The sequence below is a fragment of the Lactuca saligna genome, chromosome 9, assembly GCF_052625555.1.
Source record: "Lactuca saligna cultivar CGN05327 chromosome 9, ASM5262555v1, whole genome shotgun sequence".
Taxonomy (NCBI): Eukaryota; Viridiplantae; Streptophyta; class Magnoliopsida; order Asterales; family Asteraceae; genus Lactuca; species Lactuca saligna.
In genome coordinates, this window is record NC_136425.1 from 27,160,215 (window position 1) to 27,182,854 (window position 22,640).

Genomic DNA, 22,640 nt, shown 5'->3' on the forward strand with positions numbered 1-22,640 from the left:
ATGTCAACAAACGGGGATGTAGCTCAGATGGTAGAGCGCTCGCTTAGCATGCGAGAGGTACGGGGATCGATACCCCGCATCTCCACTTTTGAACTATCTTTTCTAGTTTTTCTTCCTGAACAAAGTTAGTTTTATGAAAATTCTCTTATATTTTTCTAATAAAGCTAGATAATGTAGCACAATTATAAATCTAAAAGATATCTATATAATATTCAGTAACAGTGTTTTAAATAAAATCAAATCTTTGATTAAATTGATTTTTATCACTATCCAAAATAACTACGATATTATCTTTAGATTTCTAATTTTATTTTGGCTTTACGGTATTTTACTCAATCTAATATTCGTTGGGTAGCATTATTTTTGGTGATCGACAATAATTTATTTGACTATTAAACAAACTTTGTTATATACCTTTTTGTTTTCATAATCCCAATATATTACTATTGAATTTGTATAAAAATCTCTATTTTCTTAAAACATTTCAAAATGGGAAACTATATTTAAAAGTTATTTAAAGGGAAAACACTTAGGTGATTATATTTTCGTTTTGTTCACGTTTACGACTTATAAGGTAATTTGCTATCTCATATGATAATAGTAATATGTGAATATATTTAATAAGTTAAGTTAAATGATCAAATAATCAAATATATACCAATGTCTAACCGTGAACATCATGTTATTTAGCATGATGGTCAAATGTCAGCCCATTGATGACAAGATCCTTGCTCTGGTATTTGAGTTTGACAACTTCGTTTTAATTTCTTCATTTTAATTTGTTGTCATTTATTATTTTTGCTACCTAGTTTATTGATATTTTGGCAACACAGGTACCTATGGAACATGGTAGTACGTGAGATCAGTAAAAAAAAAAAAAAAAAAAGACCAAGGCCTTGCTCTGGTATTTGAGTTTGATGACTTCGTTTTAATTTCTTCATTTTAATTTGTTGCCATTTATTATTTTTGCTACCTAGTTTATTGATATTTTGGCAACACAGGTACCTATGGAACATGGTACTACGTGAGATCAGTAAAAAAAAAAAAAAGATCAAGGCCTTGCTCTGGTATTTGAGTTTGATGACTTCGTTTTAATTTCTTCATTTTAATTTGTTGCCATTTATTATTTTTGCTACCTAGTTTATTATTTTTTGGCAACACAGGTACCTATGGAACATGGTAGTACGTGAGATCAGTAAAAAAAAAAAAAAAAAAAAAAAAAAAAAAAAAAAAAATAGATCAAGGCCATATTCATCAAGGCCCTCTAAATGGATGTTAGAAACACAACTACACCCTCATATCTACCCTAATAAAAGAAAATAACATTGCCACATGTCATCACCTTATTTAATATGCCACATGGCATTTAATCTATTTTTCCAATTACTTTTAATTCCACTTGGCAAATTCTAATTTTTTTGCTCACATAAAAGCTCACATAATTTTTGCAAGGGAGGCATTAATTTCAAATAAACCTTCTTAAATAACATTAACACAATTCTGTCAATTCCTTCTTAAATAACATTAACACAATTCTGTCAATTACAAATATCCATTGGTCGTGTTTGGTGAGTAAGCAAGTCAAGTGACAAGTCTATGTATTTACACGAAAAACAAGTTATTCAAGTTGTTGCTCCATTGCAATAGTGAACACCATTTCCATTTTCATTTCCAGATACCAATTTCCCTTTACCTTTCTGTTTCACATGTTACTGTTTCAACCCCCATATACGTATTGATCGATCATCACTTTCCAAAACTTTTAATTGTGGCATGATGCAAGAGAAATTTACAATAAAAAAGGAAGATATTTGTTTTCATGGATTTTAATTTTTCTATCTTTATATAGTAGCTTAATTTATGGAATCCTCATTTACGTTTTTTTTTTTCAATTTGATTTTATAATGTAAGAAGTTAGTGCCTAATATGCAGGAATTACTATTAGAATGACAGAGCAATTATAATCATGAAAAAATTTGGTCAGCAGTTTCAATATCAATATCACGCTAACTTGGGAAACATTTCAAAGATTGATTCATGACAGCTAAAATTTTGGATTACTCTATAATTTCAAACCAAACTTTGATATCCTTTCCAAAAATAATTATTATAAATTACTTATTATGTCTAACTCATTCTAATTCTTCTGATTTCACTGTCTCTTGAAATATTGAGTTTATTACAACATCCTGTTCCAAATTTTTGCATCATCACAGTGCAAAATCGTGTTTTCAATCACAATCACAGAGTTCAATCATTTCTGTAAGTTTATAAAAAACTACTTTCAAATTTTTTTTGTTTATCTTTTGTTTCTTTTTGTGTTTTTTTTTAATGTGTGTTGTTTTTTTACATCAGTTTATGTTTATCAATGTGTATGTGTGTGTACCTACTTAACAGTTTTTATGTTCCTGTGTGTCCAACTTGATGATGAATTGCAGAACATTACAACTGACCATTCTTTGATAATGAACTACTATACCCTGTTTTCCATCCTAAGTCCTTGCTTTCAACATTGGGATTCAAACCTGAAACCATTTACAACAATCTAATTAAAAAAAATAATTAATTGTTATGCATCTTTCTTTTCAACTTTGTTGTTTGATGTGTTTTCCTACTTATTTGAAAGTGGTTATATTTGGTTTGTGTGATGGAATGGAAACAGGAAAAATAATGAAATGATCTATTATCACTATTATTGTGACTTTTTATTGTTTTGATGTTCATTAATGAAATTGAAAAATACTAATACTTTTTGTTGTGCCCAACTATTTATGATTGATGTATGACCAAGGGTCCAAAACTTTATTCATTCATTCAGTATAACTTAATTCAGTGGCTTAGGGAAAGCCCTTTGTAGTGTTAAAACTCAACATTTATACCAGTATCAAATTATCAATTCCCAGCATGTTATTCATTCAGTATAACTTAAGTCAGTGGCTTAAAAAAAAGTACATGTTGAAGACAATATAATCAAACTATGGTGTTATTTGTTACATCATGCATCAAATAACCAATAAAAAGCAACCAGTCAAGACGACACAAAATATTAATCGTGCAATACTTCTTTATACACCACATTTGCTGTATAAACCCCATCACCTTTTGAATTTTCGTTAGGCTTTACTAATACTTTTGTATTGCAACGTGAAACCCCTCTGGACAATGCAACATAAAGTTGTCCATGCGAGAATACTGGTTCTGGAAGATAGATACCTACATATGGAATTGTTTGTCCCTGAGCTTTATTGATTGTCATTGCAAAGCACAATCGAATAGGAAACTGTTTCCTCATTAGAGGATCGATGGTTGCTACTAATTGCTTGTAACTGGTATTGGTTTCATATCGATGGATGTGGATTCACATATGAAATCAATTGTGTTCGCATCTATGAAATCAGTTCGCATATGACATCAATTGAGTTCGCATTTGGTTTTGTGGGTCAAAACAGTTCGCATAAGAAGTTCACGATTTGTTTGAGGTTAATTGATTTTGATTTCGCAAGCTTGGAGTCGGAGATCTGGATTGTGTTCGCATCTATAGAATGCGAGGACAATTTAATGGTGATATTCAGTTCGCATTTGGTGACACAAGTACGTGGTTGATGATTTTTGGTTGGTTCGCATTTGAAATTAGTGGGTTTCGCATTTGGCTTCGTATCTGGGTTTCTCAAACAACTGAAATGCGAATATGAGACAATTGATTAATTTCTCAGTTAATGCGATGAAATGCGAATGAACTCAAAGACGGATGGATGCAAGATGCGAAGAATTTGAATGAAAATGCGAAGTTTTTAATGTATAAATGCGAATTGGGGAAGAAAGCTTAGAGTTTCGCATTTGGCACCTGATCTTTTCAAGAAATAATATAAGTGGTCCAACTTCGCAAAATGGGGTCATTTAATCAGAAAATCGATCATTCTTCAAATATGACATTTAATCAGAAAATCGATCTAAAAATGAGACATTTGGTGTTTATCGATTTTTCAGGGTCGACGGGTTGTATGAAAAGCGAAGGCTGAGTAATTGAAAATTAGAGGATCGATGGTTGTTGCTACTAATTGCTTGTAACTGGTATTGGTTTCATATCGATGGATGTGGATTCGCATATGAAATCAATTGTGTTCGCATCTATGAAATCAGTTCGCATATGACATCAATTGAGTTCGCATTTGGTTTTGTGGGTCAAAACAGTTCGCATAAGAAGTTCACGATTTGTTTGAGGTTAATTGATTTTGATTTCGCAAGCTTGGAGTCGGAGATCTGGATTGTGTTCGCATCTATGGAATGCGAGGAGAATTTAATGGTGATATTCAGTTCGCATTTGGTGACACAAGTACGTGGTTGATGATTTTTGGTTGGTTCGCATTTGAAATCAGTGGGTTTCGCATTTGGGTTCGTATCTGGGTTTCTCAAACAACTGAAATGCGAATATGAGACAACTGATTAATTTCTCAGTTAATGCGATGAAATGCGAATGAACTCAAAGACGGATGGATGCAAGATGCGAAGAATTTGAATGAAAATGCGAAGTTTTTAATGTATAAATGCGAATTGGGGAAGAAAGCTTAGAGTTTCGCATTTGGCACCTGATCTTTTCAAGAAATAATATAAGTGGTCCAACTTCGCAAAATGGGGTCATAAAAAGACAAAAGTGCAGAATTTTCATTTCGCATCCCTGTAGTCTTCGCAAAATGGAAAATTTTACCCAGTTTCGCATTTGGGGTAAATTTTTTTGAGAAATTGGAATATTTTCAAACTTTTTTTCTTAAAAAAAACACATTGTCTTCGTCTAAGAGAGGGAGAAAAACGATTAGGGTTTATAAGGGAAATACTTCATGGCAGTGGGATTTATAGCAGGGTTTATAAGGTGGAGAGAACAAACACACGTCTGCTATGAGATATTTTAATCAGCTGCAAATGCAACATTTAAAGGATATTTGTTGAAGCGTATTAGGATGAAAAGGTTTTAAATTTTGAATGACCATGAAATTAGGATTTTGCTGAGAAATATAAGGAATCAAAACAAATTTAAAATTTAATATTATTTTATTAATGGTTGTTTGTAATATTAGCTTAATCGTTTGTACGTCTTAAAAAAATAATATTATTATATTCAATCTATTTATAGAAATAGTTAGATTTCTTTTATAAGTAGTAAAGATATGTGAATTTTATTACACAGGGGAATTGAGATAATATGGTTTATTTGGTACAAAATAAATGAATAATGAGATAAGGGAGATAACAGATTTGATCATTATACTGTAATAGAATTAAGTAAAATTTATAGAATCATAGGACCATTTCTAAATATTTTGTACATACATTTAGACTAATAGGAAACAAAATAGTGAACATCACATACTACTTCAATCTACTTCCAGTTAAAAAAAAATACATATAAATATACTTGCTTATTCATCATTTGTTTTTTTATGTGTAGCAAATTTTAATTAATTTGTGTTTAATGTTTACATCATTATTGTCGTCATCATTTTAGAAATATGTATCCTTTTATTAGGGTCGATATATTGAAATAGTAACTTTATTCATTATAGGTTTTTGTATTTATGTAAAATTAATACAAAAAAACATGTAATTCTTGACATTTTATATTAATTTTTTAATAAAAACCCGTGTAATACACGGGTCTCACACCTAGTGTTTATATATTCAATTAAGGTGCAATTTAAATATATTTGGAAGTATTTTATTTAGCATAATTATATTGGTTAATATTGGGATATTTTAATTTGATAGATCTTAGATATTAGAAACATTTCCTTTTTGTCAGACTTTTGTTATCTGAAAATCGGGTTTGATCCATTGGGCCATTGTATGGTTGAAGGTTAAACATTGATTGATTGTGTCATCGAGGCTAAGAATTTCTTTTATAATAATATTTAATAAACAAAAATGAAACCAAGAAATAAACAAATTTTTATTATATTCTTAATAAAAAGTTGGGTTTATATTTTCACTAATGAACATTCGAAAACAGCGATTTGTAGGTTTAGGTGATGTAGGTTTAAACCAAACATGTTTTCAAAAAAACAATGCATTTTCTTCAACCCAAACGGATTGTTGCAAGAGTTATATGAATATGAAGCATTTACTTAAATAAAATACACGTATTAATTTACCGTTTACTAATATGGAATTTGAAACTAGAGCTAGTTCCTTATGTTGGTGTTAATATATTTTAGTTAGTCATTTGATATTAAGATTATATAAAAGTTTAAAATTTTGTGGTCATGTGTTAAGCAATTTTTGTGCTAATTATGTGTCATTTATTTTTAGAGAAAATTGCATATTTAACCAAATACATTAATTACTTTATGGAAAATAGCCAAAAAAAAAAAAAATCCAAATTACAAAACTAGCCCTTAAAATCGCAGATGGACTAAGTCCATCTGTGATTTCGCATTTCTATCTGCGAACGTACAAGTGCCTAAAGCACATCGGCACTTGGACATTTGCAGATGAAATAGTCCATCTGTGATTTTGTACATTCCATCTGTGATTTTGTAGCTATTTTGTATAAAAGGTTTTTTTTTCTTCATTTTTCACTATCTTTTTTAGAGAAACTTTCTCTTTCCACCTCCCGTCAGTTACAACGCAAACCAAATATTCATTCATTTTTTAGAGAGGTTTTAAACAAATTTTCCAAAGAAATAACAACAAAAATGATAATTTTTTGAAAATTTTTATATATAATAAGGTTGTTTTGTAGTTAAACCCTATCAATTTCATAATCAAAATAGAAAATAAAATTAAAAAACACACACACACACAAAATCGCAGGTGAATAAAGAGGAAATTGCAGATGGACATAGTCCATCTGCGATTTTATGTTGGAAAGGGGTTATATATACAACGAAAAAAAAAAACCACCTGCGAATGTACAAGTGGCTAAAGCACGTTTGTGTTTTATCCATTTGTATGTTCGCAGATGGAAACGGCGAAATCACAGATGGATTGTACCTATCTGCAATTTTAGTGGCTAAAAATGTAATTTTGGTTTTTTTTTTTTTTTTTTTTTTTTTGCTATTTTCCACAAAGTAATTAGTGTATTTGGCTAAATTTGTAATTTTCTCTTATTTTTATTTAAAATGATTAAAAGTATAGCTTAATAAATAAGCACCTTAAGTATATAATATTGCTCACATTTGATATAATTACTTGTAAATGAATATGTAAATGAATTGAATGTTCATGAATCGTTTTAAAGAAAGTTTGTTTATTTTCAGTTATTTTATAAATAAATGAATATGAACATGATTTTTGCTTATTTATTAAATGAACGAACACAAACAAAAGATCTTGTTTGTTTATTTATGTCCTCAAATATACATTTAAGTTTGGTTATTCTATTCTATTATATAAACATCTAATATGATGCAACTAGTGAAACAAATGAAAGTTGAGTTTACAAGAGTTATTTAAGCTTTACAACTTCTAACATATGATAAAAATATCATAAGTGCTAGTGCTAGGTATGATCAACATATAACAAGTGTGACGATTAAGTTTATCGTCCTAGATTAGGCTCCTTATGTTCATTATTTTATTTTATTTTTTATTTATTTTTCATATGTGTCCATGTGTGTTTAGATATGTTCATTTAGGTTTGTTTTATCTTCCTTCATTAAACATTTTAACAAACACAAACCAACAAATACAAACAATGTAGTTTGTTAGAAGAATGAACAATAAAATATGTTTGTGTTCATTTTATTCATTTACCACCTAAATATAAAATAATAAACAAAGATATTCATAAAAGTTACCATCCAAATTCTAGAATATGTGAAAATAACATAACATTTTCGGTTTTACCCAAATGACCATGTTTGAAGTTGTACATTTTGGACTAACTTTACATCACACTATATTTATAAGTACGTTATTCTAAAAAAAACGTATATTTTGGATTTTGGACTTCGGATATAAAAACAAAATTCCAAAATCCGATGTACAAATCCAAAATTTTGGAAAATGTTTTGTTTTTTTTTTTTTTTTTTTTATCAAATTTAACAAAATAAAATAAAGAAGCACATCAAATTGTAAATAGATATGATAGAAGGACCTTAAAAATGACATTTGTTTGAAAATTGATGATTATATTAAACATTTCCAATATTATGGATAAAAAGACTTTTTAAATGTTTGGTACAAATAAAAAAAATACATATTATATATTTATTTAAATCTGAAATAGTCATTCTAAAATAATGTTGTTTCTCAAAAAGTAACATAATTAGACATATCTACAAACAAAATATAAAACCGAAGACAAACAAATACATGATAATAGATTCAAACTATTTCAAATTCCAAATGTTTAATACTCAAATATCCTTAACAAGATTCAATTTCTTCCAAAACATTATGCAAACTAAAACTAATCATTATCTAATGATCAAAAACACAAAATTTAATCTCATTTTGGTAGCTATGTTCCTGAATTTAAATTGTAGAGTTTTTTAGAGTGGCTTAGAGTTGAAACATACATGAGGCATTGAAAGAGAAAGAATCCATGGTAGGTCCTGAGTATGGAGTAGCCAATGATGTTCCACACGCTTCTCAGGGTTCAGGCAACCGCAGTAGCACAAGACCCTAACAACACCGATAAGAAGGCATCATTCAGGAAAAACATTGGGTATTAAGTACGGACCTTTTTGATGTGATATATCACAAAGTATTGTTGATCCTCTTAAAATGAAGTAAAAATATAATAAGACACCAAATATTATGGAGCTTTCCCTTTTAAAGTACATAACCTTATATAAGAGAGTCTAAAGACTAAATATATGGGTAGATAAGTACCCTAACACCCATGTATGTTTTTATTTTTAATATTTATTTTTAATTTTTATTTATTTATATATTTCACTGTTTATAGTGATTTACTCTATCATTGTTTGACTTTTTTATAGGTTCTGCGATCTATATATGTACACTATGATATACCATTTTTTTTCTTTCATATTGCTCACTTTGACTCACACTCTTTGTTTACCTCATTTTGGTTAATATTTTTGCACATGTCGGATTTCATTTTTGTGATGCAATCGATCTATCCGTAAAGAGAGGATGATTATGGACGTCTCACCTCTTTTACCTCATTTTAAATGGGACTTCCGGGATTTCATGTTTTTATTTGAAATTTAATTTCAAATTCATGTTTGAATTATACCATAACTATAATAACATAAGTAATGTAAGAGAATGCTAATGTGGATAAATAACAATAAATTCTTATTATTTAATTATTAATTTGTTTTTTAGACTTAACGTTTTTTTTTTCAAATTCACCTTTCTTAAAAAGGTATAGAGGTCATCAAGTAAATTGTCTATAAGTCATTCTAGTGGGCTAGTGGCAATCTTAAGCCATTTTAAGCTAATTTTATCCATGTGGTGTAAATAATGTCCATCTAGACATTTTTATTTGTGTAAAGCAACAAAATGTTCAATCTTAACGCCTTTGTTTTTGGGTTCTACTTAAGGAGAGATATGAACGGATATGGAGAGAATGTGAGAGATATCGAAGGAAAATTGTGTTTCCGAGTTTAATTGATGGAAGGAAAGTGATGGATGGAAAGTGAGAGAAAAGAAAAGTTTTTTGAGTCATCCAAAATTGAACGGATTCTTAAAGAAAGTAAGAAGCAAAATCTTTCAGTTACATAAACTTAAAATTTTATTTTTATTTTCTTTCATTTCCTTCAAACTCAAAAACACGGAATAAGTAAAATTTTTCTTCCTCTCTCTTTCTTTTTGTCAATACTTTTCTTTCTGTTTATTTATTGAATTACAAAAAAAAATCAGAAACAAGGCATCAATGATAAGAAAAGCATAAAAGCACTAACAAAACAAACAAGGTTTAAAACAGATTCAAGTTCTAATAAGTAGAAGTCACAAAGAAAAAGTAGTAGCGATAACCAATTTGTCCTTGTTGGTTTTAGTTAGGATTTTTGTGTTTGGATGTGAATTATGTTAAATTTTCGTCTCTGGCTCTCATGTATGTTGATTTTAGTTATGTTTTTCATCGTTTCTTCAATAACGAAATAGTTAATAATGTTCTCAATCCATCATCTCAAATGGTCAATGTTCATAGTCTTCAATAATGAACAAAATTGTCTCCCAATTATCGTAGTTTCTCCATTGTGGTCGTAAAGAAAGATTGAACCCTATATATGGGCTATGGTTAACTGATCACCAAATATAACCCTTTCTATCATTTAATAATCAAAAAGAGCTAAATGGATAATGAGAAGGAATTTATATTTCGTTACTAATTAGTTATTAAAAAGACTTAATTCACCTTAAACCTTTCTTATATCAACACCAAATTTCCTTGATGCATTGCACACCTAAGAAGCCTTCATTTTTATTGACTTTCCTCCTTGGCATGTTGTTGACGACATATTTAAAAATAAATAACCTCTAGAGAATTTATATTTAGACACTAAGCAATAACATATACATGACAATGGCATCAAACAAAATGGCGCGTAACGCAATTTCATAACGCAATTTCATACGACATGTCGATCAGCTTCGCCATAGATGGAATTGAAAGAGAAAACAATTCGAGTAGAGAGGTGTCCGTAGAAATTTGTCTTGTAGTTAAAAGTGTAACAAACCAATCGATGCAGTTTATTCATGTACGTGCACACCCTCAACGTTTTGGATCAGTTTTATTTTAAGTAAATACTAATTTTTGTGCTCCAGAATGGGTGCAAAACAATTACTAACATACTCATATAACATAGTATATTTTTACTCTAGGTAATAAAAAGACTTACCATTTGATATGGATATCACAAAACCAGTAGTAAAAGATGATAAATATGATTAATTTAGATGGATGCTTTTCACATAAAATGATAATTAATTGAATTTTTTTTAATAATAAATGATTTTAAAATTTTGGAAATTATTTTGTGTTGGCTTGGTAATGTATGGATTTTACATTTTTTTGTATTGATCCTTTAGTTAACATTCTTTGGTTTTCAAATAATGAAATTTAGAGTATACACGGGTTGAAGATAAAAGCATATTACTTAAAATAAAAAAATTACAGTTTGCACATGTTACTATATTATATAAAAAACAAATCACCTAAAATAAAATCAGTCCACATATTGTTATTATATGCAATTAATCCTAAGTTTTCTTACATTAACTTTCTTTGGTTTTCAAATAATGAAATTTAGAGTATACACGGTTTGAAGATAAAAGCATATTACTTAAAATAAAAAATAAAAAAAATACAGTTTGCACATGTTACTATATTATATAAAAAACAAATCACCTAAAATAAAATCAGTCCACATATTATTATTATATGCAATTAATCCTAAGTTTTCTTACATCAAATTAGATTTTTTTTTATCGACTTGTTATCCTTCATTCATTACTAAATTCATAAAAAATATTTACATAGACGTTGCGGGTAAACGAGCAACAAGTTGTGCTGCAACCCCTTTTTGGATAGCAAAATTAATTTCTTTTAAAAACAACATTTATAGATCTAAGAGTCATAATATTACTATACATGACCCGTTGGACTCTATTGAGTAGCTCCACAGCTTCTGACGCAAGGAAACCGAAAGTATTAAATGCAAAGGATATAAACGTGTGTAGATTCCTAAGGTATAGATTTAACATATATAAGAGGTTAAGGAAACTTGGTTTAATTTTGAAATAAACCACCAAACTATATAAATTTTGTTTTATTTTTATGTACGATTGAATTTACAATAACCGGTTACAATATTATTTTACATAAAAAAAATAAATAATTTTGATAGTAATATATCATAAATAACTAATTATATACCTGAAATAAATTTTGTTACCTTATATAATAATAATTCATGAACCCTTAATTAGAAAAAGAAAAAAAAAAAAAAAGCCTCCTATTTAATTTTGGGAACCCATGTTGCATTTGGTTGCGTCTCCACTCTCTACATATCTTCTTGATTGGAGACCCTGTTTACTTGTTTCTAATTAATTTTTGAGTCATAAATTAAAATTTCATCTTAATAAAAAAAATCAAAATCTATAATTTTGTTATATAAAAATAGATAACAATATTGACAATATCTTTTAGTTTTTTTTATATAGTAATAGGTTGGCTAGGATTGAGATGTTAATAAAATGATAAACTTGGTTGAGTTGGAAAAGAGAAAAATAGAAAGTGATTTTTTTATAGAAATATTAGATTGAATTAGTTTGTTGATAAATATATAACTTTCTTTTTTGGTTAACTTTTTAGTTAGTATTTGTTCCCAATTAAAGAAGTTTTGAGATGGACTCGAGTGATCTACAAATCTATTTATAAATGAAGAAATTTTTTTATCACATGTCATATTCTCATTCAATTTGTCAAATGTTATTTTTTTTTTATTATTTTGAATTAATTTTTTCCACATGTCATTTTATGAGTTTTTTTATTTTATTAAATTCCACATAATATTTCAATGTAATAATTACAATAAATGCAGTAATAAATAGATATCAATTTCATTAATGAATTTACCTTTTAATTTCAAAATTCTCAAATTATTAATTTCTTTTGTTTATTTATTTAAATTGTTTGTTTAAATTTAAAATATAAAAAACAACATTTCAATTTTAATAATTTAATATTTTTCTTATTTTCTTATAAATTTAAAGTTCTCAAATATTTATACTTTTATATCTAACTTGTTTTTTTCTTTAAATTAACTCATGTAATACATGGGTCTCACAACTAATATATACAATATAGGGTTTAGGTACTCTTTTGTTCACTTAACTTTTGGTTTTGTGCTCATTTGGTCACTTAACTCTTTTTAAGTTTTAAAAGGTCATCAAACTTTTGATTTTGTTCTCATTTAGTCACTTAACTTTTGGTTTGGTCACTTAACTTTTAGATTTGTAATCATTTAATCACCTAACTTTTAAAATTGTTCTCATTTAATCACTAAACTTTTGAATAAAATTAAAAGTTTAGTGACTAAATTAACACAATTTTAAAAGTTAGGCGACTAAATGTGACCAAACCAAAACTGACGTGACTAAATGAGCACAAAGCCAAAAGTTTGATGACCTTATAAAACTTAAAAAGAGTTAATGACCAAATAAGCACAAAACCAAAAGTTAAATGACCAAAAATGACCTAAACTCTATAATATACAGCAACGAAGTTGTGTCAACATTACTTAGTATATATGCATAAATAACTTAATTTATATAAGATGATATCGTATGATTCTTGACTTCTTGTAGATCTGGATATGTCTTTGCTTTTCAGAATTTTAACCATTATGATTATGCATTTATTTGTTCTTATGCATAATGCTATATGTTGTCAAGTGCCATCCTTTTTGATGATTGTTACTGCACTCAGATTTTGTTTTCAACTTTAAATTTAACCATTCTTGTGGATTTGTTTTTTCTCTGAGATAGTATTAGTAGTAGCAGTAAAAAGTAAAAACAGCCAAAAGTATAGCAACAACTATGGCTCATAGCTTGCAAAACCACTAAAAACCTGAAGTCATACAATTGTGACAATGTTTTTGTGAAATTTATACTCTCATACACTTGGAGGATCCATTGTCTATTGGAATCGAAACGTTTTCAAAGTATTTCTTTTTGGTATTTAATTAGATGTTAACTTTTTTTATAATTCTAAGTTATTTCAAGTTTTTAAAAAGAATCAAATATTAAGGAAATACTTTAATCTTTTTTTTAAACGACAAAATTATCTACTAAACATATTCCCAAATACCACATATGTCTCCCAAAAGACTTGAACTCGTTACCTCTCATTTGAAAGGATCACTCCTTACCGCTAGGCCAAAGACCTTTTGGTAAGCCATCAATAGAGAATTTTATGAGTTCGAAATGTCTTCTCCGAAATAGGTGTATGAAAAGAGTGTTACATAAATTAATCCCGAAATGCACTTTATGAGAAAGTAATTCGAAATGACAAGTTTTAGAACATTTTATGACATACCTCTTCGGATAATCTGAAATTCTGAAATTCAAGTGCTTCTAAACATATTGTTTCGGATTAGACAAATACTCAAAAGTTTAATTGGTAATTACCTATATTCCAAATAAACGCATGATCGATTTTGTGGTTATCCCAAATTTCAAATATACTAAATTGTTTCTTGTTTTCGACAAACATGTTAGTCTGCGAAACAGAATTTGTAGCATTGTTTTATGGCTTCATTAAAATGAATAATTAATAAAACCATTATTAAACATATTGATCGTGTGACACCCATTTTTTTTTTTTTAAATTTTAAACTTTTAAAACGCATCTTAAATTAAATTAAAACAACTGAAATAGTCATAACATAATGCATCAACTTAATAATCATATAAAATAAGTGCGGAAGTAATAATAATAATAAGGTCCCAACAAAATAACTAGTAGCGATGTCCCGATGCTCCATGTCAAGCCTTAGCCTCTTTAATCTTAACACCTGAAAAGTTATAAGGGAAAAACGTAAGCACGAAGCTTAGTGAATTCAATCACAGACATTGTACTAACATTCATATTTACTAGCCCTAATCCATTTTCCAATTATAATGATAAAGGCAAAGAACGAATCAATGTCTATATTACGAGAAGGACTTGTAGGTTTGAACCGCACCGGGAAGATCCCGTATCATTTGGCCCTAATCACCGCACCACACGAAGAGTATTACGTTGGTGATCTTACCTACCCACCGCACCGGTAAATCCGTATCCTTTGGTGGTGTCCCCATATCCATAATTAGTTACATACAGTGCACATGTACGAATTAAAACAATACTTATATAGTATGCTTTTATAATAAATTCAAATAATCACACACGAGCTAACTAGCAAACACAATCATCAATACAACGATGTGAGAGAACTCACCTTGAGTGAGTATTAAAGATGGCTAACAATCAAATAATGCTACCAAGCTTGAGCAAACTTCAAAACCTCACCTAAGAAGGACTAAAGGTTAGAATGGAGAAGTAATGAAGCTACGAGTTGAGAAAAGAGTGATCACAGCAAGGTCTCTAAAACAGACCTGCTGTTCAAAACGGATTTACTCCAAAATCTAAAACAAAAACATAGCTTTAAATAAATTTTATAGGAAACTATAATTGCTTAGGATTCCAAAAATATAAAGAACTCATTCTAACTCCAAAAGATGAATTAAATATGAATTTTACAAAATGGTGTATCAATCTGTCTCCAACAATACAGTCAAGTGATGTTGGCCAATTCTACCCAACTTGTGAGTAGAATTCGTCCAAAACAAAATTAAGAGAATTAAAGGACATACAAATGAAAGTCTCAGAGTTGGAATTGAATGAAAAGCATCTCTCAAACTCCAGATATAAAATTCACATTGTGGACAATCACAGCACTAGCAAAAGCTGGTGACTGCCCACTGACCTGGAGTGTGGATCCATTCTAACCAATTTATAATTGGAAATAACACCCCATATTCTCCAGATCTTAAATTCATAATATAAGGAACATATAGAAACTTGGAATCACTTTGGATCCTTTTCCAAGACTTAGAAATGATGAAAACAAAATGACATATCAGAACAGACCCAGATCAGACCTAACAGAAAAGATTCCATTATTTCACATAGATAAAGCCCTTATCAGCGAGGTTGGCCTGATTAAGAAAGTTAGCCAACTCAATTTGTGAACTTTTGGAACTGGTTTGGGGTCCTTTTGAGTTCTATAGCTCCAGATATGATTTTTACAATATGACTACAGATCTGATGGAAAACAGAATCGTAGCCACCCGTGATTCCTTTTTGGCTTATCCATCCTTCTCCTTTTGAAACACATTTTAAGATGTGTTCATCATCCCAATTCAGTCCCCATGATAATGGTGGTACTAAAAAGGGTTAGGGATCATTAGGATTTCATTTAGCCACAAGGATGTAATAATAATCAACATGAAAATAAACATAAGCACATAAAATCATCATTCTCCCTTTTAGGGTTTCCATGATCTTTTGCCACATGTAATCCCCTAGATCCATCATCCACCATATATGGGGTGAAGATAGGATCTTGAGATGATGTATAACATACAATTACAAATAAAATAAGAAGGAGAAGAAGTGAAGATGAAATCATAAAACTAGAACAAGGTTATGAATCAAGTTGTAAGAAAGGATAAGGAGGTTCATACCAATACGAATCAAGGCTGGAAATGAACAAGAATTAAGCTCCAAAAAGCCCCTTGGCTGCTCTTGATCCCAAAGAGAGAGAGAGAGAGAGAGAGAGAGGGACGATTTTTGAGAGAGAGGGAGGGTTTAGAGTGTGTTCCAAATGATTCAATTTACACATTAAGTACTATTTACTAGATGGACTCTACAAATAGGCCCATAGTCCATGGACTTCAATAAAAGGAGTTTACAAGGTGATAAAAAGAGTCCAATAACATAAAAATTTTAGGCATTGGTTAAATAAATTAACCCAAGGTTACAAGGATAATTAAATTAAAATAACCAAATGTACCGAGAAAAACCGGGGTGTTACAACTCTCCCTCACTAAGAACGGACTTCGTCCTCGAAGTCAACACCTAGAAACAGATCTGGATAATGAGCCCGCATCTCGCATTCCGGTTCCCAAGTCCATTCCGAACCCTTCCTATGTTGCCACTGCACCTTAACCAGGTTTATAGTCTTGTTGCGGAGAGCTTTCGTCTTTCGTTCTAAAATTGCGATTAGTTTCTCAACATAATTGAGACGCTCGTCAATTTGTATGTCCTCCAGTGGTATCACAGCGGTCTCATCAACAACGCATTTTCGTAACTGAGACACGTGGAACGTATTATGAATTAGACTAAGCTCGTCAGGAAGCTCTAAACGGTAAGCCACCTTCCCCACACGAGCTATGACCTTGTAGGGTCCAATGAATCGGGGTCCGAGCTTTCCCCGCTTCCGAAATCGAATCACACCTTTCCAGGGGGAGACTTTAAGCAACACATAATCTCCCACCTGGAACTCAAGATTGGAGCGTCTTTTGTCGGCATAACTTTTCTGACGACTACTCGCTGTGACCAAATGATACCGAATCACTTGGATTTTCTCCGTAGTTTGTAGCACAATATCGGTACTCCCAAGTACCCTCTGCCCAACCTCGCCCCAACAAACGGGCGTCCTGCACTTCCTCCCGTACAAGGCTTCATACGGAGGCATTTTAATGCTCGAGTGATAGCTGTTGTTATAAGAAAACTCAGCTAGATGTAGATGGTCATCCCAACTACCCCCAAAATCAATCGCACACGCCCTAAGCATGTCCTCCAAGGTCTGAATCGTCCGCTCACTCTGCCCGTCTGTCTGCGGATGGAAGGCGGTACTAAAATGTAATCGTGTGCCTAATTCCTCTTGAAACTTCCTCCAGAACCGAGAGGTAAATCGGGTGTCTCTATTGGAGACGATAGAAACGGGCACCCCATGTAATGAGACAATCTCCCGAACAAAGATCTCGGCTAATTTCTCCGCCGATGAGCTCTCCTTTATAGCCAGAAAGTGAGCACTCTTAGTCAAACGATCAACAATCACCCATATCGTATCTGATCCTCGGGCAATTCTAGGAAGTTTTGTAATGAAGTCCATGGTTAGATGCTCCTATTTCCATTCAGGAATCTCCAATGGTTGCAACTTCCCATGCGGTTTCTGGTGTTCCGCCTTGACCTTCCGACAGGTCATACATTCTTCCACAAATCGAGCCACATCATTCTTCATTCCATGCCACCAGTAAGCCTCATGAAGGTCCCGATACATTTTAGTAGCACCAGGATGGATAGAAAATTTTGACTTATGAGACTCATCCATTAGGGTTTTCCGATTTCCCCCGGTATATGGAACCCAAACCCTACCGTAGCGAGTCAGCAAACCCCGCCCGTCTCGTTCCATCATCTTAGGCAACTCTTTTCCAATCTTCTCACGCCTGATGTTTTCCTCCAGTATTGCCGTCTTTTTGGCGTCCCAGATTAGATCTAACAAAGACGACACCATCGTGATCTGGAGACACTTAGCTCTAATCGGTTCGGCAGATTGTTTACGACTGAGAGCATCAGCTACCACATTAGCTTTACCGGGGTGGTAGTGAATTTCACAATCATAATCTTTTACCACATCCAACCATCGGATCTGCCTCATATTCAAATCCCATTGCTCGAACCAATATTTTAGACTCTTATGGTCAGTGTATATGATAAACTTCACTCTATAGAGATAGTGTCTCCAAATCTTAAGAGCGAAAACAACAGCCCCAAGCTCCAAATCATGAGTGGGGTAGTTTCATTCGTGGGGTTTCAGCTTTCGGGAGGCATAGGATATCACCCTATCTCGTTGCATTAACACGGCACCAAGACCTTGAAGCGATGCATCACAGTAAACCACCATATCCTCAACCCCATCAGGTAAGGCCAAAATTGGAGCTTCACACAATCGCTTCCTTAACTCATCAAACGCCAGTTGCTGCTCCGGGCCCTAAACGAAATTCATTGATTTCTTGGTCAATCGGGTGAGTGGTAAGGCGATTTTAGAGAAATTTTCAATGAACCTCCGGTAATAACCGGCTAAACCCAAGAAACTGCGAATTTCAGAAGGTGTTTTCGGAATCTTCCATTGTTTAACCGCATCGGCCTTGGCTTGATCGACCTTGATACCGTGTTTGTTTACCACATGCCCCAAGAACTGAACTTCTTCCAACCAAAATTCACATTTTGAGAATTTAGCATAAAGCCTTTCTCTTGCCAGAGTTTCCAGAATCTCCCGAAGGTGTTGCTGATGCTCCTCTTTGCTCTTAGAATAGACTAAGATATCATCTATGAACACTATGACCGAACGGTCAAGCATTATGCTACACACCCGGTTCATGAGATCCATGAACGCTGCGGGTGCATTGGTGAGCCCAAAAGGCATCACCACAAATTCAAAGTGCCCATATCGAGTACGGAATGCTGTTTTCTCAATGTCTTCTTCACGAACACGCATCTGATGGTAACCAGAACGTAAATCAATCTTGGAAAACCAAAATGCTCCCTGAAGCTGATCGAAAAGATCGTCAATACGTGGCAACGGGTACCTATTCTTTATCGTGAACAAAACGGATTTTTCCAATGTATAAACTAAAAATTCCAACGGCTTTGGCTACTAGAGACTTGTATGTAACTATTGAGAGTGAAGATATTATACACAATGTGTGTATTCCGCCCAAAAGTGCGCTTGTTTAGCTCCCTATAATCAATACACATTCGCTGGGATCCATCTTTCTTCTTCACAAAGTGAATAGGAGCACCCCAAGGCGAGCAGCTTGGCCGTATAAACCCTTTATCACTTAGTTCTTGCAGTTGATCTTGGAGCTCTTTCATTTCAGGTGGTGCCAAGCGGTAAGGAGATTTCGCTACCGGAGTCGCACCTGGCACCAAATCAATGCGAAACTCCACTTGCCGAACAAGTGGCAAGCCAGGGAGTTCCTCCGGAAAGACATCGCTGAAGTCGGAAACGATAGGAACGTCGTCTAGTGCTATAGCAGAAGAGCAAGAAGCCATAGCCAGACGGGGAATGTCCCCCTGAATAATAAGTTCTCCACCTCTAGGGTTTCGAACACGAACTTGCTTCTTACGACAGTGGATTTCCGCATCAAACGCATCAAGCCAATCCATGCCTACGATAACGCAGAGCTCTCGCATCGCAATAGGGATAAGATCAATAGGGAATTCAATTCCAGAAAACTCGAGAGTGCAACCCCGATAGACATCGGTGACATAAATATTGCGGTTGTCGGCAACTTCGACAACCATTGGGCGAGCCAACTTTCCGATACTACACCCCAGACGATTAATAAACGTGCGAGATACAAAAGAATGGGTAGCACCCCTATCAAACATAACAACAGCAGGCTTGGAATCTAGCAAATAAGTGCCTGTTTTACCACATACGATCATGTAAACAATTCTAACTACCATTTATTAAATAATGGCAGGAGAGAAAAGAAAAAAAAAAGAAATTTACCTGCCACTGTTGCGGTAATCACCGGCTCATCCGCAGTCATCTGGTGAGCACGACCTCGTGTCACCATAGTGGGTCCCTTAGAAGACGTTGCAATTGCAGGATTTGTACCCCCGCTTCCTTTACCAGCCTTCAACTTCGGGCATTCGGGCTTCTTGTGTCCCGCCTCGTTGCAGTGATAGCATACGGGAGCAGCAGAAGTAATCTGAGGAACTGCACTCGCAGGGGGAGCCCTACAATTCTTCCAATGATGCCCTGGCTTTTTACAGTTGTAGCATATCAACGGATTTTTCTCGCCCTGACCTGAAGACGGCCTGTACTCATACCTTGACTTACCACCCTGCTTTTGCTTTTTCTGGGCATCTCCGGATGACTTGGAGGAGGTGTCATTGGCCTTCCTCTTGGTCTGGGTCTGCAACTCGATTTCCCTCCTCCTTGTTGCATCCATGATCGCGGATAAAGTCGGGAACTCCTGCATGCTAACGAATTCCCGAATCTCGGTACGTAGAATGGTAGTGTATTGGCTGACCAACCAGGCCTCGTTCCCAGCAAATGAGGGAAAAAAAGATAGCATCTCCAAGAACTTGGCGTTCATGTCGCTAACAGACTCGGTAGTTTGCTGTAAGGCCATGAACTCTTGTTGCATCCGCTGCTGCTCCACCTTGGGCACATATTGTGCCTCGAACCTCTCCACAAATTGGGCCCAAGACATGGCCCTCACTTCTTCCTCGTTTAATAGAGCGGTGATGGTGTTCCACCATGTCTTTCCCCTTTTTCGCAACTGATTCATGGCGATCACAACTTTGTGCTGGTCCGGACACCCAACAGTCATGAAGGCGCCCTCAACATCTGACACCCAATGCTTAGCAGCAACTGGGTCGGATTCACCATTCCAAAGAGGAGGGCTACACTTGCTGAACTTCTCGAAGTAGTATGCCGAATCCTGAACGAGCGGAGCCGGTAACGCTCCCCCAGGAATAGCTGCGAGGCGCTCATCCAGAAGAGCTTTGACCTGATTGATTATGTCATTGTTCACGCCCGGGATTAGTTCATTGAAAGCGTTATTGAATTCCTCAGCGACAATATTCCTAACTTGCTCCATTTGGAGTTGATTAAGGCGAGCAGGCGGAGCCATCTGTATCCGTAGAAGGAGGAAAATATTTAGAAATAATTCAGCCTAGATATTTCTAGGAAGACGAAACACTCAGCTTGCCGAAAAATTCTCAACCTTGCCCCGACCCGAAACCGGCACCGATGTTTCAAATAGTAGGGGCCATTCTACTATCTTCCACACAAGTTCCAATTTCGCAATCGCGTCTAGTTTCAAAATTTCCAGCTCGCTCTAGCCGTTAATTTTACATCTCTCTCACATGTTAACATTAAATAAGTGTGTAATCTAGCATTTTAAGACTAGTAGAATCCAATTCATAGTCAACAATTTAACTTAAACATTTAACATAAGAAATAAGGCTTACTTGGCTGGCTGACTGGCACACCGCGACATCTTTCACTACTAGTCTTTAGAAAGTTTGAAAAAATCTTTTAAAAAGAGAATAAACTATTATAGAGCCTCAAATTTGAGTCTAGAACATCCACAAGAATGCCTAGTTCTCTCAAACTGTGGCTCTGATACCAACTTGTGACACCTTTTTTTTTTTTTTTTTTTTTTTTTTTTTTTTTAATTTTAAACTTTTAAAACGCATCTTAAATTAAATTAAAACAACTGAAATAGTCATAACATAATGCATCAACTTAATAATCATATAAAATAAGTGCGGAAGTAATAATAATAATAAGGTCCCAACAAAATAACTAGTAGCGATGTCCTGATGCTCCATGTCAAGCCTTAGCCTCTTTAATCTTAACACCTGAAAAGTTATAAGGAAAAAACGTAAGCACGAAGCTTAGTGAATTCAATCACAGACATTGTACTAACATTCATATTTACTAGCCCTAATCCATTTTCCAATTATAATGATAAAGGCAAAGAACGAATCAATGTCTATATTACGAGAAGGACTTGTAGGTTTGAACTGCACCGGGAAGATCCCGTATCATTTGGCCCTAATCACCGCACCACACGAAGAGTATTACGTTGGTGATCTTACCTACCCACCGCACCGGTAAATCCGTATCCTTTGGTGGTGTCCCCATATCCATAATTAGTTACATACAGTGCACATGTACGAATTAAAACAATACTTATATAGTATGCTTTTATAATAAATTCAAATAATCACACACGAGCTAACTAGCAAACACAATCATCAATACAACGGTGTGAGAGAACTCACCTTGAGTGAGTATTAAGGATGTCTAACAATCAAATAATGCTACCAAGCTTGAGCAAACTTCAAAACCTCACCTAAGAAGGACTAAAGGTTAGAATGGAGAAGTAATGAAGCTACGAGTTGAGAAAAGAGTGATCACAGCAAGGTCTCTAAAACAGACCTGCTGTTCAAAACGGATTTACTCCAAAATCTAAAACAAAAACATAGCTTTAACTAAATTTTATAGGAAACTATGATTGCTTAGGATTCCACAAATATAAATAACTCATTCTAACTCCAAAAGATGAATTAAATATGAATTTTAAAAATGGTG

General features: G+C 33.1%; 1 protein-coding gene, 1 long non-coding RNA gene and 1 other non-coding gene across 3 annotated transcripts; 1 reads left to right on the plus strand and 2 right to left on the minus strand.

Moving 5' to 3' along the window:
* Positions 1-12: 12 nt before the first annotated feature.
* Positions 13-85, plus strand: TRNAA-AGC (transfer RNA alanine (anticodon AGC)). The gene has a single exon. It is a non-coding gene; the product is annotated as a tRNA-Ala (tRNA).
* Positions 86-14,371: 14,286 nt separating this feature from the next.
* LOC145013950 (uncharacterized) lies at positions 14,372-16,312 on the minus strand. The gene is made up of 3 exons (XR_013665322.1): positions 16,201-16,312; positions 14,913-14,983; positions 14,372-14,486 (listed from the first exon to the last, which is right to left on the minus strand). It is a non-coding gene; the product is annotated as an uncharacterized LOC145013950 (long non-coding RNA).
* A 2,841-nt stretch (positions 16,313-19,153) lies between these two features.
* On the minus strand, positions 19,154-21,171 carry LOC145016126 (uncharacterized). The gene is made up of 3 exons (XM_078974538.1): positions 20,040-21,171; positions 19,353-19,950; positions 19,154-19,262 (listed from the first exon to the last, which is right to left on the minus strand). The coding sequence occupies exons 1-3, from the start codon at positions 21,169-21,171 to the stop codon at positions 19,154-19,156; spliced, it is 1,839 nt and encodes a 612-aa protein (XP_078830664.1).
* Positions 21,172-22,640: the final 1,469 nt, after the last annotated feature.

Bases quoted from the DNA above. Each gene is read 5' to 3' on its own strand.
- LOC145016126 (XM_078974538.1), bottom strand. From the start codon at position 21,171: ATGGCTCCGCCTGCTCGCCTTAATCAACTCCAAATGGAGCAAGTTAGG. The intron at 19,951-20,039 runs GTAAATTTCTTT...GTGGTAAAACAG, and splicing joins GATTACCGCAACAGTGGCAG to GCACTTATTTGCTAGATTCC. The intron at 19,263-19,352 runs GTTTATACGGCC...TATTGATTATAG, and splicing joins CAAGAACTAAGTGATAAAGG to GGAGCTAAACAAGCGCACTT.